The sequence below is a fragment of the Tremella mesenterica genome (genome assembly GCF_000271645.1).
Source record: "Tremella mesenterica DSM 1558 unplaced genomic scaffold TREMEscaffold_1, whole genome shotgun sequence".
Taxonomy (NCBI): Eukaryota; Fungi; Basidiomycota; class Tremellomycetes; order Tremellales; family Tremellaceae; genus Tremella; species Tremella mesenterica.
In genome coordinates this window covers 1,977,820-1,994,878 of record NW_006711225.1, presented here as the reverse complement: position 1 = coordinate 1,994,878, position 17,059 = coordinate 1,977,820, and the positions used below count along the sequence as shown (strand labels likewise).

Below are 17,059 nucleotides of genomic sequence, written 5' to 3'. Positions count from 1 at the left end.
ATGCATGGGAAAAGTGAGAAAAAATTCACACTTCCCAACTTTTCCCTCCCCATCTCGGAGTCTCCGTTTTGGCAAAGAATGTTCCCGCCCTATCCTTCTCACGCTCCAGACGATCCCCCCACGTTCCTCCGACGCTCGAGGGCGTATCGTCCCATTTCTGACTACCACCTTTGGATTGCGCCAACATGGCCATAGCTCTCTCACGTTCCGACATTCCCCTTTCGGCTTGGCGTCCGATCGATGGTCTATTGTTGGTAGTGGGATGAGGTTTAGGTTGTGAAGAGAGTAGAGAGTCGACTAAGGAGAGTGGATCATGGCGATGTTTGCTACGTACATCTTTTCGTCTACAGAGTTAATTCTCACGATCGGTCAGGAAAAAAAAGACACTTTGACGCGCAGTGGCTTACTCTACTATCTCAGACTAAAAGGAGAGTGGGGAATGGGAATACATCTGAGTGGACTTACTTATCCCTAGCACGACGTTGCTCGGCCTCTTCACCCGTCTCTTTATCTTCTACACGCTTAAACTCCTTGTCCGTATACCACGGCTTAGTTTCCCTCTCTGGTCTGGCGAGATACATAGTAAATGGATCTTCCTTTTCTTTTTGCTTTTTCTTAGCTATTTCCGTCAAAGTCGGTCGCTCTTTATCTTCATCTGGCTGTTCGTCAGTGACAAGGACTTGTCCATCAAGGAGAGACATGGTCTACTTACCTGCTCCAAATCGGTGAAGAAATTGATATGACCATTTTTATCCCATCTCCAATCTCCATTCCCATCATCATCTCTCTTTCTCGTCCATTCATCACGACCATCCTCTTGCAAGGGTCGGTCCTTATCTAAATAATCACTTCGTTGACCAGGCTTAGGGAAATCAAAATCCAATCTCTCCCGTTTCTTTCGTTCACGTTTTTCTTCCTGAGCCTTTTTCTTCCTATGCCGTTCGAGCAAAGATTCTCCTTTGTCGTTATGAGTTGAAGTGGAGGGGAGAATGTCCTCTTCCAACCCTGTTGAAAGACCAGTGGCGGCGGAAGGGTCGACAGCAAAGGTTGGAGAACCGGCCCTTCGCCGCAAGTAGTCCAGACGGGCGGTGGAGTCCTGATGTATGAGCAATGTTGATGCTTAGAGATTATGATAGTTATGAGAGGTACATGAGCCTGGACTCGATGAGATGGTTTCAAGACGTGACACACCTTGTCTATCCGCTTTTGCTCTTGTTCCAACTCTGCAGCAGCTGCCTTGGCTTCATCTTCTCTCACGCGCTGCTTGTTCTTCTCCAGGTAAGGATGATAGGATTTATGTCTTTCACATCAGCTTCTGACCAGATACATGGGATATAACATACTGGAGGATTTGTAAGCGTGGCATCGTCACCGCTGGTTTACCTCGCAAGCGGTAGAAGTGTGCAGGTAAGTACGGTACTTTGTGTGGTGGAGGAGGGGGAGGGAGAAGGGAAGGGTGGCAAACGGAGATCCAGCAATCTCCGTGGATGATTGTAGTGCAGACGCTGCGTCATGACGCATCGTCCATCCGCTAAGCTTAGCTCTTCTTTGCTTACTTACTTGTATCTTTCCTCTAATCAAAAGTCTTCGCAGGTCAGATTCGTTGAGAGTGACAGCTTGACTCGCTGTTGAGAACAAGTACGGCGTACTTGCTTCCAAAGCTTATCCTCAAGTAGACGCCATCTTGCTCCGTTTCGCCCATAGCCACTCATCGTCAGCCGGGTCATCATGGTGAGTCCGCTTCTCTTTATGCAATTTGGCAGACATAGTACTGAGTACTGATGGTTCAGCTTCTACGTATCCGCTCCCCAGCGGGAACTGCTCGTGTCACCGTAGACCCCAATACCTCAGGAGAAGATTTCGCCAACCTGATGTTGGGTACCATTCCAAAATCTGACCCACAACCGGACCCTTCAACCCTTCGATTGAGCAACCAGCCTGGTTCCAGTGGGGAGCTCGTACCCTTCCAAGCGCTCATTGGACGTAAAGTAGGAGACATGGGATTCTCGTGAGTATCCAGAGTCTCATGCCTCAAGTATATAATCACGAGGCGGCCTCGATTTTGATTGCTGACTGAATAGACACGGAGACCTTTTATTCATGTCGTATAAACCACTCGAAGCTGACTCAACTTCCCATCCTACGACAGAAGCTTCTACATCAAATTCTCTTCCCACTCAACCAGATCCAAGTCATCCTCATACTATCACCGACCCTCCCTTACACCACACCGTGGCCCTCAAGGATCTGTCGCACGTGGTGGAACCGGAGATAGACCAATATTGGGAGAAACAGAGTGGAAAAATCGAGAGAAAGTTTGATCCGCAATTTTGTCGTCATGGAGAAAAAGGAATGTGTGATTATTGTATGCCTCTGGAAGTCAGTTTTTTCCGTCATCATTGACTTGTTTAGTATGGACACAGCTGATGTGACAGCCATATGATATGAAATATCAAGCTGAAAATCAAATCAAACATCTTTCCTATCATTCTTATCTCAAAAAACTTCTTTCTTCCCGTCCACCAAACTCGACGTCAGATATTCCACCTCTCACACCCTTGTCACTATCGGTTCAGACGCCTTGTCCGACAGGTAGCCACGCTCCCTTTCCAGCTGGAATCTGTTCAACATGTCAGCCTTCGGCATTGACCTTATCCAGTCAGACATTCAGGATGGTGGACCATGTGGAGTTTTCTACTCCTACACTGATCGACGAATTATTGTTCGCTTGGAGAAAGACTGGAATGCAGAGATTTGGATTCCTCATCGGTAGATGGGACAAATACGAAAAAGTACCCATGGGTGTAAAAACTGTTGTGGAAGCGATATGGGAGCCTAGACAGGAAGGTGAAGTGGATGGGTTGACGGTGGAAATACCATGGGAGGATGAAGAACGTGTCAGTGAGATTGCGGGGTGGTGTGCTAAAGGTTTGGGAGTGGTGGGGATGATATACACTGATTTGACTCCGTGAGTGCTCTTTCAGTCGAGTGCAGCAATCATTCTCATCACATCTCAACGTATGTGAGCACTCCAGGGCTATCGAAGCTTACGACACGATACATAGATAGCTGATTGTGTGGATTTGGGAGAAAGTCTTTGAGCTAATTCCACAGTGAACCAGAAGACATCACACGACTGTTATACAAACGTCACGCTCAATCATACACTGCCACATCTCTCGAAATGCTTCTTTCAGCTTCTTACCAGATCGCCCATCCCTTACCGACGAGATTTTCTCCCACTGGAACCTTCTCATCAAGATTCGTCACATGTTGTCTGACCGGCACACAAGAGGGTGGCATCGACGTGATCGCCTGGCAAGCTACTGAACAAGCTGAAGCTATGGTCAGAGCTGGAATAGTGGAAGCTAGTGTGGATCCGGGTGTTGTGAGAGTCCGAACGCCTGGAGAAGGGGAATATATACCAGAAGTGTTCTACAGGTGAGTTTAGGTTCTCGTGGGTACCTTGGATTTGTTTGTGGTGCTGACGGTTTCAGTTTCAAGAATGAATATGGTATACAAGTGAAAATGCCTGCCAAGCCAACGTTTCCAGTCGAGTATCTCTTCGTAAATGTGAGTGAGCTTGTTTCCCACCAAACTTTCGGCTATCGCTTCTCTACATTCCATATCATCTACCTCTGACTTATGATCCCCCGGGCCCTTCCTTGTGGACGAGCTCGTCATATCAGTCACAAATATGCTTGCAGAGAACCCCTTGGACCTTCATTGACTCTCAGATAACTCATGGTTTCCCAGTTGACCCCGCCCCGTTATTCTTGTCCAACTCATTCCCCATAGAAAATCGTCCAGGGTTGCAAGATCAATCCCTCGACGTTGTGATTCGTCAACTTGGCCAGCTTCTTCGTGGACGACTGATATCTGCTCCAGAGACATGGGAAGATGATACCAAATTTGGAATCGGAAGATGGTTAAGTGATTGGCATTTGGTTTGTTTCTTATGTATGCAAGGATTATTTTCTCTTGTAAGTTACCACCATCCGTTTGCCCTCTTATCTCCCCCCCCCCCCCCCCTCTTTTCCTTAACTCTCCAACCATCCTTCGCCCCTCGCCTATGTTCCTCTTTCTCTCATCAAATAGATCTTCTGTCTTCTAAGTCTAGGAATGTGATTGAAGGATTGTCTTATCTCAAATAGAACCACACTGACTCCAATAGGAAGAACAAAAACTTCTTTGTCTCACATCCGTATCACACCTCTCTTCCACAACATCTATACCGCAAATCAATCATCTTCTATCAACACCAGGCTGGCAAACCCTTTTGACAATAGTAGAATCATCTTTTACAGAAGCTTCCACACCTCCTCAATCTAACACTTCAAGTATCCCTTCTGCCGCTTTTGATAGAATGGGAATAGATTCTCCTTTACCAAACAATTCTACTGCTTCAACGAATGGTACTGGTGTGGGAGCAGGAACAGGTGTTGGAGGTGGGGGAGAAAAGATTTGTCCACATTGTACTTTTGTTAATGAGGCTGGGAAGACTGATTGTGATATATGTGGATTACCATTGTGATTGATATTTTACAATTTTAGACTGTTTGCTAGGCTCATATTCAAATCCTCCGTCATTGCTCGTTTTGAAATCACCGCTCGGGTGGGTGTTAGAGTATCATAAGGTGGGGTAGGATGGGGGTTGAAGTATTTAGTTGAATAAAAAGGAAGATGATTGAAAGTGATATAAAGTTGAAGATGCATACAACAAATTTGGCATTGAATCTTTTCTTTCCATAAACTTCATGTATACCCATAATCACCTTTCCTCCCCACCCTCCTATTGATTGCTTATGATCACTCTGATTGTTAAAAAAAACCCATCTTCGCTTATGATCCATAATCCCTTGTTCACATTTGGTGTACATACCAACTGACCGGAGTTCTAGATACTCGATCATAGTTTGAGAGGTCGGGGGAAGAATGATATTTCTACAGGTCCGAACAAAAGTTTAGGATATCAAGTCAAAGATATCCTTTGTATCAAACCATGATATCTGAATACTAAAAATGACCATGACAAAATAAAAAATGATGATTATGATGATGATGATGGAGAAGAAGAAGGGGGAGGAGAAGAAGAAGAAGAAGAAGAAGAAGAAGAAGAAGAAGAAAGAAGCAAAAGAAGAAGAAGAAAGAACAGAACTCGATCATCCCCTTTCACTTTCACTCTCCAAAATCAAAATTCTTTTCAAAACCACCAAAACACCTCTACAAGCTCTAGTCCATTGATCTTCCCCACCAGAATGATCATCATTATTAAAACCCATCATACTTCCCATACCCATTGTCAAACTAGGTAACTTTATAGAATATCCTGCTATTTTATCTTTAGTGATTTCTATACCTACTCCTACTCCTGATCCTTCACTTTCACCTCTCACATTTCCTCCACTTCCCACTGCATGTTTCCCATTCATGTTCACTCCCATTCCGGTATTATCGATGCTGGTGGGTTCCGATCTGGGAGGTTGATTTCGGGATTTGATGGGCGAAGTTGGGATATTTTGGGAAAGTTGGTTTGAGGTGTTTTGGATGTTTTGGGAGTTTTGGGAAATTTGAGAATCTTGTTTATTTGACATACCCCAAGAACGTGATAATTTCCAACCGTGTGATAATAATTGTTTCAATAAATCGAGAAAGGCTATAAGAGCGAGGTTGAATCTCCTGTTATGTAATAATCTTGCGGGGGATAACGAAAGGTCTGTTGAACCGTATAATTCGAAAGAGGCTTTGGAAGGTGGTAAAGCGTCGATTCGGGAGAAAGATCCAAGTGGGATGATTTTATAACTGATAATTGGTCAATATAAAGCAACAGAGATTGGGGATTGATAAATCTTCAAGATCCCAAGAGCAAGTATCATCCATTGCTAGAAATGGTGGGGTGGAATGGGTTTGCTGGAAGTTGTGACGATGACGAATGAGGTAGAATGAGATTGAATATAGGGAAGTAAGGTGAAGATTCAGGTAGGGGCAAAGTGGCTCAATGAAGAGAATTCGAGGATGACCAGTGGATATGTGACAGGCAGCGTGATACGATTATTGTGGAGATCAATCGTAGTGGAGATAGTAAAAAGAGGGGACAGATTCATAACACTCACCCTTCGAAAACACATCCAACTTTCACAGCTATCCTATCCAAACATAAAGCTACTAATCCCCAAGCAGCATTAATCTCTTCCCATTCCACCACTGGTCTTCCACCCAGTCTCAAACCGTTAATGGTACCGACGGTCATTCCTGCATTTCCGGAGAGAGGAACGTGACCTATGAGAAAAGCATCGTTGTATACGTTGGTAGATTCCAGATGTTGTAGAAGGGTAGATGCTAGGAGATGTTGAGTTTTCGCCGTTCCACGAGCCGATGTGAGTTTGGTCATTGTACGAGTGAGGGAAAGATGGGAAAGGAGGAATCTGAATCGTCAGCTTTCAAAATAGACTGGTGATAAGAACATTCGCTCCCGAGGCGTAAAGAGATCTTAACAAGGACACATGAATCGGATATGATGGGTCGGACGAAAGCGTCACTCACTCATCCTCCTCCCTATCCATCTCAGCCTTCTCAACCTTTATCCTCTCTTCCTCTTCTCTCACACTTTCCAAAACCTTTTCCTTTTCTTGTAAAAGTTTGATCAACCTCGTTTCTTCCCCTTGCAACTCGACTTTCTTTCTCATCAACTCTTCCCATTCTTTATCATCTCCTTCGAGACCATACTCCCCTAAGCCTTTCTCATCCCTCTTATCTCCAGTTGACTTTTCCGCCTTTCTACTTGCTCTCGATAATCCACGCTCAAAAGCGATATAGCCATCACGTTCCTTGGCTAAGTCTTCCCTCTGTCTCGCTAGTTCAGATTGCAATAACCCCGCACAGTCTAAACATAATGGATGACTTATCGGTGTTCTGCTCGATAATAAAGCATGTAGATGAGATGCACTGACTGGACCAGGAGAGACGAGTGCTGGACTTGGAGTAACAGCTGATTCAGACAAGAGGACGAACGATTCTGCCACACCTTTATTGGGTGGTTCGAGACCGTTGGCAGTGGCCCATATGGATGCTGATTGACGTGATGAAGAAGGCAAGGAGGAGAGTTTAGCTGTGGGAGATAAGGGGGATGGGCCGGAAGGGGAAGGAAGAGCAGAGGTGATGAGTGAATATTGTGAGGGAGTTAGGGAAGATAACGAAGGATCTAAATGAAGTGGCTGAAGGTCAGCTTGGATGAAGAGTGTTTGACTACGAGGAAACTCACTTGGTGACACTGTTGACATACCAGTGAATCGCTCTGTGAATCTTGGTTGGCCATGGTGAGTCAGTTACTCAGTGATGCTCATGCTGTAGGATTGACGCTGACGCTGATGTTGAAAGGGGAGAAGTGAGTCACGTGACCCTCAGCTCCGACGGAACAGTTTCCGAGTTTCCCTTCCGTTGGCCTTTGGTCTCGCATGCCGCATACCGCAGCTTGCCCACTACGCCACGGCATCCTCACCCATTGAACGATCCTCTACACCACATGGCGCATTGTCTGGGTCAACATCAGTTCCTTCTCGCCAAGATATCCCACTGTCATCAATCAGTGACCAGCTGCTACTGTGGTTGCTAGCTGCTCAGATCAGAGACCGGGTGATTTCCCTCCCCACGGCTTAATTCTGGATGTCTCACAGTCGACACCACCGGTCCGAAGATGAGATGATGAATTTAGACTAGGTACTCTCACTTAGTGAGTACATGCTCTGTTCTCTCCCCTCGTCGATCCCGCAATCGATTCCCCGCTCGGCACCCCGCCCGGCCGCCCGAGCAAAGTTTCAAGATTTCTCAAACATGTGGTCACAAGATGGAGGGTTGAATTGAATGACAATAGCCTAGTTGGATAGTCTACTAACCGGCACCAGTCTCAAATCCTTCTTATATCCCCATAACTTTCTCCCCATTCTTCAGGTTCTCCAACAACATGCTCGCCACTTCACTCCTTCCTCTCCTCTTGGTGGGACTCGTCTCTGGGCGGGTGTTCCACCGAGACAACTCTTCTTCCACTACCACCTCTTTCAACTCCACGACCACGACTTCAACTTGCCCCACTAGCACCACCAAAAACCCCTATGCGGTCATTCCTTCCGGATACACTTCCCCACAAATCGACTACCCCCTCGAACCTTCGTACGCCCACAGATCTTCAAAATGGAAAGCTGCACACCGGAAGGCCAGGGATTACCTTTCAGACTGGTCAATCGAAGAAAAAGTTCAACTCACCACCGGTGTCGGCTGGGCACTAGGTAGATGCGTGGGAAATATTCCCTCTGTCCCTGAACATAACTTTTCAGGACTTTGTCTGCAAGATTCGCCTTTAGGAGTGAGGTTGACAGATCATGTATCTGCTTTTCCAGCTGGAATAAATGTCGCTGCTACGTGAGTTAAGCTATTATTTTGACCATCTTCATTGCTCGTCTCGGGGCATTGGTTCACGGTATGAGACGATTGCATCTGCTGACGTAAAGCTTTGACAAAGACCTCATGTACCATCGCGGTCTAGCAATGGGTCAAGAATTCCGAGGCAAAGGCGTTCACGTGGCCTTGGGACCAATGACTAATATGGGCAGAGTAGCTGCTGGAGGTAGGAACTGGGAAGGCTTTGGAGGGGATCCTTACCTCAGTGGTTGGGCTACTGAGATGACCATAAGAGGATTGCAAGATGCAGGTGTACAAGCGACGTTAGTGCTTTCCTTTAATCCCTCTTCGTCCATCTGAGGACTCTCTGACCTCTTTCCTCGCCCCATCGAATCCCCTCCCTGTATCATCAAATGCTAAGAAGAGATGGTTTGAGTCTATTGATAACTAATCTCCAGCGTCAAACACTTCGTCGGAAATGAGCAAGAACGCAACCGTACCACCTCTTCGTCCAACATCGACGATCGAACCCTCCGGGAAATATACACCCACCCTTTTCTCCGAGCCGTCGCTGCGGACGTAGCGGCAGTCATGTGCTCTTACAACCTCATCAACGGTTCTTGGGCCTGTCAAGATTCTAAAACTCTCAACGGAGTTCTCAAAACTGACTTCGGTTTCGAAGGTTATGTCATGAGTGATTGGACTGCCACTCATTCTGGCGTCTTGTCGGTAAACTCTGGACTGGATATGACCATGCCGGGTGATGTCACCTTCGACAGTTATACAAGTTTCTTTGGCAGTAATCTCACCGAAGCGGTCAATAATGGAAGTGTCGCAGAAGCGAGATTGGATGACATGGCAGAGAGAATTATGGCTGCTTATTTCCTCGTTGGGCAGGATCAGGATTATCCAGATGTCAACTTTGATGCTTTCAAACGGTATGCCCCTGAGACCAACTCGTTTGTTAATGTCCAAGATGATCATTGGAAGTGAGTTCATATCAATTTATCTCTTTCCTTGTCTTCTGCCACAAATTTCCACAGTTACTCGTGACTCGTCCCCTGCTGAGAGGTTAAGTGAGTTGTGGGTGTGTAGTATCTGTGCTAATCCCGCAGATTGATACAACGTATTGGGGCTGCCTCCATCGTCCTCCTCAAAAACGATCAAAACGTTCTTCCTCTCAACAAACCCAAGTCCCTCGTTTTATTCGGCTCCGACCTCGGTCCCCCACAACTCGGTCCGAACGGCTTCGGCGACCGCGGGGGTGATGATGGTACCTTCGCCATGGGTTGGGGTTCTGGAACTTGTGAATTCCCTTATCTAGTCGATCCCGTTTCCGCTATCGTTCGTCAAGCCCGAGAAGACGGTACCGACGTCGCATGGACATTCAACGATTGGGATCTTTACGCCGCATCATCTTCCGCTGCCAACGCCGACATAGCTATAGTAGGGATCAAATCTCAATCCGGTGAAGATTACATTACCGTAGATGGTAACGAAGGAGATCGGAATAATCTCACCGCTTGGAATAATGGCGATAATCTCATCTTGGCCGTAGCTTCCTATTGCAAGAATACAATAGTCGTCGTACATTCCGTCGGACCTATTATCATGGAACCATGGATTGATCATCCGAACGTCACTGCTGTTCTATGGGCAGGTTTACCAGGTCAAGAATCTGGAAATTCATTGGTGGATATTTTATATGGGAAATATAATCCATCAGGGAGATTACCATATACCATAGCGAAGAACAGATCGGATTATTCGGCGGATATATTCTACGTATCAAGTGATTCAATACCTGAACCTCAGGTGAATTATGAGGAAGGATTGAATATCGATTACAGACATTTTCTCGCTAACAACATAACACCGAGGTATGAATTTGGATATGGGTTGAGTTACACCACTTTCGAATTGAGTAATTTACAAATATATGAAAGTGATACAACCTTCGAATACTTCAACTTCACTACGGAATTGTATGATCGTCGAAGGGATGATAATTCGACCAAACACCATAAATCAGTGACTATGTCCAGCTCGAGTCCGACTGGAACCAGTGGAAACACGTCGGTGTATCCCACAATCACTTCATCGGTCAATGATTCTTCGAATGGGACGAGCGTTAGTGTCACGTCGTCTTGGAAAGGATCGAATATCAGTTCTGTCACTTCTAGTGCTTCGTGGTCGTTGCCGACAAATGGGACCGAATCTGATTCTGGAAAATCGACTGCTTCCGATGGGTCGGATGGTCCCGGCGCAGCGAAGGGAGTGGAAATTGGACGGTTTTTAGCATATGAGTCAGTCGCATGTCCTATTTCCCGTTGATCCCTTTTGACCACAACCTTCGTTTCAGTCCTCACGTCTTTTTCAGTATGACCACCGCTCTGCAATTCGTCTCACTCCGTACCTTTCCATCATCCGTCTTTACTGTCTGCCTTCTGCGTGGTGAATCAACCTATCGACGCCTTTCAGCTTGTTGTCCTCCTCTTGATGATGAGATGGTGACTGTGGAGGCTAGTGTCATGGCGAGTGAATTGAAGGTATTCTGACCGACAGTCTCCAAAAACCTAGATGGACAATCAGCGTCGATGTTGAGAATACGGGCTCGGTGGACGGGTGCGAAGTTGCACAATTATATTTGACTTATCCACCTGAAGCCGGTGAGCCACCTAGGGTGTTGAGAGATTTCGCGAGGTAAGTATCACAATATCTTTTACTAACTTCACACATCCCTTCATCTCTTTCCCCCACTGTCGGACACCCGCTTTTCCGACTATATCCCTCAAGGCCCCTGCACCCTCATCATCACCGCCATCTCTCTGGTGCTCCTGAGCCCCATTCTTCACTCCATCGACGATCGGTCTGCTATATGAACACGACTTACCCTTGTCTCCTTAGTGAACGTTCGAAAAGTGTCATTCTGATCGTATGAGTAGGGTGACTGACACATAGGATAAACCTACAACCTCAAACTTCAGACACAGTCACATTCACTTTGTCAAAATACGACGTTTCCATATGGGACGTGGTGAAGCAAGATTGGGTGGTGCCATCTGGTGAATTCGGAGTGACTGTTTCCCGAAGTAGCATGGATTCGGGGGTTACCACTTCGTTTTGTCCATTTGGATGTTGATGATCTTCAATCTTTCTCCAATGTCGACAATTACAAACAATGTTCCAACAATCTTCAACAACCTTCAACAATCTTCAACAATCTTCAACAATCTTCAACAATCTTCAACAATCTTCAACAATCTTCAACAACCTTCCACAACCTCCGCCAACCTTCAACAATCTCTAACAATCGAGAGTCATCATCAATCATCAATCGTCTTTGAATTTTGCAATATTCGTGACGAGAACATCAACAAATCATCTATCATCATGTGCATGAAACTTGACTCTTTTTATTAGGTAAAATATCGCTTATGAGAAATAATAGAATTCATTCTGTGTATAGGGCGGCATGCGCGACATGAAGCGTGGGACGGAGATCAGGTCCCGCTTATGAAGAGTAATTCGCAAAACTAGCATGTGCATATGGTAGGATATGAAGCGTGTGGGAAACGGTATCTCGAATTCATGAAGGTGGGATGAGGGTGGGAAGAGAGGAAGAAGGATCATGTAGCCAAGTTATCATACGACAATCATTTATGCATGTGCATTCAACCATATAATGTGTCTTAACGCACGCTCCCCTTCGCATCTGAGTAATTCTAGAAAGCGTGTAGGCGAATAGTCTGTTCCCAAACGGACGCATTTATCCATGGAGGTTGTGGGGCAATTAGGAGATCCAGCCATACGATCTTTGATGTTAACAATCCCCAGGAGTCTTTGATTCAAAATGAATCGATCAGGGGAAGAATGTAGCGAGGAGGGGATAAGTGAGGAAGAGATGATTCATGAATCATATCTTTATGATGATATTATTGACAGATCACCCATCACCCGTCTCATGTCGTATCCGAAGTACTTGTATGTGATGATTGATCATCTGCCTGTGAAATATCGAGAGATGAAGTTTCGATAAGAGGTGAAGGTTCTTGAGGATTCGTAGGTGGTAATGAATCGAACTCTTCAGGCCTATCATCAACATGATTGTCAGAATTACGGAACGATAAATATCGTGTTGCTCATATAGATCAGATGACCAGTTGAACGAAGGCAGCCTATAATTTTACTTATACATCAAGGCGGAAGGAGGGAACAGGGGAGAGGGAAGAGGGAACAGGGGGGAGGGAAGAGGGGACAGGAGAGAGGAGAGAGGAGGAGGTGGGAAGAAGACTCACCATTCCCCAGATTTCTTATACCCTTTAACTTGATTCTTTTCTAAAACAACGATGATTTCTCCTACTACTTTTCCACCAGGAGGAAATAAGTTTACGTATGAGAAATCCCCTTTTGATCAGTTCTCGCCTATACCCACTTCTCGATTACTCCATTATGTCTATTCACCATATTCATTGATCACACTTGGTCTATCCACCACTTTTCATACTCACCACTTCTACCACTCACCACTTCTCCTATCCAACACATCGCCTATTCACTACATCTCATGGAAGAACAAATGCTCAGCACACTCACCTTTGACCAAAATGACTTTAGATCTTTTCACCCTTGTCGATATCTCCACAAGTCTTTCGATCCCATCGGGGGAATGACAAACCCAATTACCTGAACCTCTAGGTGAAAAGAGTCTGGTGAGGATTATGTTGGGAGGTAATGAAGAAGGTGTATATTCGGGTGAAGGTAGACGAGGACGGGGCATTTTATGAAATGACTATCTTTTCTTCCAACTTGTTGTTTTGGGTAAGTTACTATCGTTCCATAGTTAATCAAAGGATATAATCTTTCTCAGGCTGTGCTGTCCTTCTTCGAACTGTGATCCTGGAGTTTCCTGGATAGATTGATGAAGTATTCCACTGCAGAATTGCAGAACGACAACATTGAAACTTTCATCGAAAAAGAGAAGTCACGTGGTTTGTTCGTGCCTGACATATCACGTCAAAGAGATGTCACTTACTTTTCCTTAGATCGTTCTTCTAATATCCCGGTAGCTGGTAGACTCCAAGAGTGGTCAACGAAGTGTAACGAAAAAGAAGAAAACGTCAGCTCTTAGTGAGGTCACAGGAAAGTGAGTCATACCAAAGTCTGAAAAAATCATGAGGATATAGCTTAGTGATAGAAATGTCAAAACCTATACAAACTTCTAGAAGACCCAGAAAAACTCGATTAGACAATACGGGAATAGGTGGACAAGTGGTTTCTAGTGTCAAGAGAGGTATACAGAAAGAAGATTTACATCAAAGGAATAGAAGGTTGGTGGTATTACGTGAGTTTTGAATCTTTCATAATCTATTCTTGATTCCTTGTCCATTTAATCATCTCTTACTCAAGTACTCTACCCTTTTCACCCGTCCTATACGCCCTCCCGCCCCCTGACTATTCTTTCTCAACCTCAATACCTTCCGTCTGTAGAATGTGTCTGATGGGAAAATAAGACTACAACAGTCGTACGTGTGGATCAGTGAAGCGTAATCAAGAGTTTTAAACGTGCTCCGAAAGATTCAAGCGTCCTCGAAGGTGTCAGAACGGGTCCAGACGATTAAATGACCAAAGGAGAAGGACGAATAGAGAAATATTTGAAATGTCACTGACCAACAAGTCGCAGTGGCATTCACAGGATTCGTCATCCTCACTGCGTTCTGGATATCGAGATTATATGTCAATATCAAATCTACTGGTGGGGTATGGCAATTGATACGTCGTTTGAGGATCATGTTGGCTGAAGCTGGAAAAACGGGAGGAGTTTTGGAACATGTCGTGGAGGAGTTATAAAATCAATCTTTTCATCTTTTCTACTTTTCATCCTCTCATCTTCTCATCTTTCCATGGGCCACCTTTCCTCAAGCGTGAAGTTCGAGATGATGGGGTAAATGGGTGTATAGAGGGTCACGAAGAGGGGCTGTGGGGTGAGACATGGGAAGGGATGGGAGGGCATAGATATTGTAAGTTTTTGTTCCAACTTCAAACTCGGATCTGAGCTCATTATCAGATTGATTCATTGAGAAATATTTCAAGATTGCTCGTACTATTCTTCAGGATAATGCCTGTGATGAATTTCAATTAGATAGGAACACTTCCAGCTGGACGACGGTCTTATTTATCACTCTAATCACAATACACATACTACGGCCCAGTCATTTGACGCCATTCTGCCGGACCGGATCGCATTATGTCAGAAGAGGTCAGGAAGTAACTCATGGTCTTTCGAGAATGGAAATATGAATTGGTCTTGGACTTGAGTGGACGATGGTGACAGAAGTCTGAATGTCCTCAATCGTTCGGCAGCATGAGCACTACTTGTGTGAGGGTGCAGACGAACGTGCATCACGGGCAAGCAACAGGGGACCCAGGGGACGGAATGCGAGTTTACATGAGCATGTAGCAAGCTGATCAGCTACACAATCAGCGACCTGACCCACTCTGGACGAGGGGTATAGCATCTACTTCAGTCGAATACATATTCCATACATCCGCGTCGTGACGAAACATCATTCAATGCCTATCCTTCAAATCGCATGATTCCCTTCTGACACCCTAGCCTGCAATCTAGCTCCCTCCTTGTTAGTCATGCTTGACTGCGAAGAACCTCCTCGTCGCATTGGCGTAGATGTCACGGGAAACAACTGTGGTGGTCCTGGTGCAGTGGGTTCAGCCGGAGTCGTTCCGCTAAAGGTACCAGGTAGAGGAGGGACCGGTGGAGCATCTTCCGTATTTGTCATTCGTCTCGTTAAAAAAGGTGTTGGTGGACTTCTCAATTGTTTACTGGATTGATTGATATTCGTCAGACTTTCCGAACGAGGAGGAGGTTTTGATAGTGATGTCGATGTTGAATTTTGCGAAATTTGTCTTGAAACCGGTAACGATATAGGTAGTCTTTTACTCGATGTGGAATTTGAAGAAGTTATTGAGATATTCGAAGGAATCGATTGATTACTTTGTTGACTTGGATTCGCACTGAGTGGGATAGACCTCAATTGAGGCGAAGGTTTTGGAGAGGTACCTGATACGAAATTGAATTTTGTATTCGTGTTTGGATTGGAATTTGAAGTAGAAGTAGAAGTACTAGGTGTTTTTTGTCTTATAATATATTGTGGAGTTGATTGATTCGAAGAAATAATAGAACCTGATGTGAAAGAATTTGTACCTGTACTATCACTTCCTGATCTAAACCTTACTCCTTCATCCCCTATTCTACCATCTAAAACACTTTCATTCAATCCTCTATTCTGACCATTCCCATTGGACATATTAGGATCTGAAATATTTTGTTCCGTAAAACCATCTCGACGTCTAAATCTTCTTTCCTCGAATAATTCCTTTGCTTTATTTTGTAAATTTATCATGATATTTTGATCATAAGAGAAATCACTTGCTGTAAAACCTTCAAAATTCCTACTAGCAAATTGACATCCTCTCATCATTAAACATCTCAAACTTTCTAAATGACCCCAAGCACTGGCGTAATGTAATGGTGTATTTCCTTGTAAATCCGTAAGATCTACATCTGCTCCTAAATCACAAAGAAGATTGATGAATGGTGTATTTCCAGCTTGTGCAGCGACGTGAAGAGCCGTTTTACCACCTGCATTTGACCAATCGAGAAGGAAAGGGAAAAGTGTGTGATAAAGTTCTGTCATACGGAGTGATATTTGTTGTAATTCTGGGAAAGTACGTTGTTTTGGTGGAGGTGGAAGAGTCGGGTTTGAACGTAATAAGTGTGTATGAGGGGATAATGTAGGTGGAGAAGGGACAGAAGCGAGCAAATGAAGTATAGTATTGTTATCTGCGTCCTATTTGTCAGATTTTCATTTATCTCTCAGCAGATTTGGATAGAGAAGATTAAAGGGAGAGGAGGAGGAAGATTTCGAAGAGATGTGAAATAAAAACTCACTCTACTGAGTTCTTGATCATCATGTCCATAATCTAACAATAACCATTCGAAAGCTTCCAAACTACCTTCTATAGCGGCCCAGCTTAGAGAAGTCAGACGATTCCTGTCTGTATTACGAAGGTCACATTTGCGTTGAAGACGAGCTAAGAGAGTGACGTTGTTATCTGTGTGATGAGCACAAGTTGAGAAGGAGGGAAGGAAACTCACCTCGGACGGCTTGTCTCACACGTATAGTTGGATCACGGATTATATGTAGCTTTGTACCTTTTGCGTTTGGCCATAGGATAGAAGATGAAGGTCCTGCTACGGCTGTTGACATGTTGGCGCCATATGAAGTAGTATGTAAGTTGATAGGAATGATGGTAAGTTGGGGAAGAGAAGTGGGGGAACAAGTGGAAATCTAAGTAGGAGTAGGTACGATCTTTCCCTCTTCCTCTCCACCATCTTTCTACTTTGCTTCCTTGTCCCCCCTCCTTACGATACATCCAGTCACTATAAAGACAAAAGCTCATCACGAACACAGGTCTCAGTGAATATTTAAACTGTGCTAGACGACACATATCAGCTACATACTGCCCACTCACTCCCATGTCATCTTCCCTTCCCCCACGTCCCAAACCTTGGGAAACGAACACTTCTGCTAATGCCGTCGCATCTTCCTCTAATCCAATTCGAACTACCACCTTCGACAATGCC

General features: G+C 44.9%; 7 protein-coding genes across 7 annotated transcripts; 3 read left to right on the top strand and 4 right to left on the bottom strand.

The window, feature by feature from the left end:
- Nucleotides 1–25: 25 nt before the first annotated feature.
- Nucleotides 26–1,366, bottom strand: TREMEDRAFT_25063 (uncharacterized protein; the record flags this gene model as incomplete). Its single annotated transcript, XM_007000515.1, has 6 exons — nucleotides 26–344; nucleotides 466–649; nucleotides 700–816; nucleotides 859–1,096; nucleotides 1,192–1,300; nucleotides 1,344–1,366. The coding sequence occupies 6 exons, from the start codon at nucleotides 1,364–1,366 to the stop codon at nucleotides 26–28; spliced, it is 990 nt and encodes a 329-aa protein (XP_007000577.1).
- A 362-nt stretch (nucleotides 1,367–1,728) lies between these two features.
- On the top strand, nucleotides 1,729–4,534 carry TREMEDRAFT_58601 (uncharacterized protein; the record flags this gene model as incomplete). The annotated part of the gene is made up of 8 exons (XM_007001266.1): nucleotides 1,729–1,731; nucleotides 1,791–2,008; nucleotides 2,082–2,379; nucleotides 2,436–2,968; nucleotides 3,115–3,441; nucleotides 3,498–3,573; nucleotides 3,738–3,983; nucleotides 4,175–4,534. The coding sequence occupies 8 exons, from the start codon at nucleotides 1,729–1,731 to the stop codon at nucleotides 4,532–4,534; spliced, it is 2,061 nt and encodes a 686-aa protein (XP_007001328.1).
- A 628-nt stretch (nucleotides 4,535–5,162) lies between these two features.
- Nucleotides 5,163–7,315, bottom strand: TREMEDRAFT_66889 (uncharacterized protein; the record flags this gene model as incomplete). Its single annotated transcript, XM_007001827.1, has 5 exons — nucleotides 5,163–5,341; nucleotides 5,597–5,802; nucleotides 6,114–6,425; nucleotides 6,544–7,214; nucleotides 7,262–7,315. 5 exons carry the CDS (start codon nucleotides 7,313–7,315, stop codon nucleotides 5,163–5,165), a joined length of 1,422 nt encoding a protein of 473 aa, XP_007001889.1.
- Nucleotides 7,316–7,960: 645 nt separating this feature from the next.
- On the top strand, nucleotides 7,961–12,074 carry TREMEDRAFT_41754 (uncharacterized protein; the record flags this gene model as incomplete). The annotated part of the gene is made up of 6 exons (XM_007000884.1): nucleotides 7,961–8,415; nucleotides 8,505–8,717; nucleotides 8,853–9,383; nucleotides 9,510–10,387; nucleotides 10,944–11,097; nucleotides 11,356–12,074. 6 exons carry the CDS (start codon nucleotides 7,961–7,963, stop codon nucleotides 11,534–11,536), a joined length of 2,412 nt encoding a protein of 803 aa, XP_007000946.1. The 3' UTR covers nucleotides 11,537–12,074.
- Nucleotides 12,075–12,356: 282 nt separating this feature from the next.
- On the bottom strand, nucleotides 12,357–13,174 carry TREMEDRAFT_58598 (uncharacterized protein; the record flags this gene model as incomplete). The annotated part of the gene is made up of 4 exons (XM_007001265.1): nucleotides 12,357–12,486; nucleotides 12,693–12,801; nucleotides 12,922–12,945; nucleotides 12,991–13,174. 4 exons carry the CDS (start codon nucleotides 13,172–13,174, stop codon nucleotides 12,357–12,359), a joined length of 447 nt encoding a protein of 148 aa, XP_007001327.1.
- A 419-nt stretch (nucleotides 13,175–13,593) lies between these two features.
- TREMEDRAFT_58597 (uncharacterized protein) lies at nucleotides 13,594–14,244 on the top strand (the record flags this gene model as incomplete). Its single annotated transcript, XM_007001264.1, has 2 exons — nucleotides 13,594–13,738; nucleotides 14,072–14,244. 2 exons carry the CDS (start codon nucleotides 13,594–13,596, stop codon nucleotides 14,242–14,244), a joined length of 318 nt encoding a protein of 105 aa, XP_007001326.1.
- A 734-nt stretch (nucleotides 14,245–14,978) lies between these two features.
- Nucleotides 14,979–16,724, bottom strand: TREMEDRAFT_41750 (uncharacterized protein; the record flags this gene model as incomplete). The annotated part of the gene is made up of 5 exons (XM_007000883.1): nucleotides 16,571–16,724; nucleotides 16,364–16,527; nucleotides 16,112–16,262; nucleotides 15,718–16,054; nucleotides 14,979–15,642 (listed from the first exon to the last, which is right to left on the bottom strand). Exons 1-5 carry the CDS (start codon nucleotides 16,680–16,682, stop codon nucleotides 14,979–14,981), a joined length of 1,428 nt encoding a protein of 475 aa, XP_007000945.1. The 5' UTR covers nucleotides 16,683–16,724.
- Nucleotides 16,725–17,059: the final 335 nt, after the last annotated feature.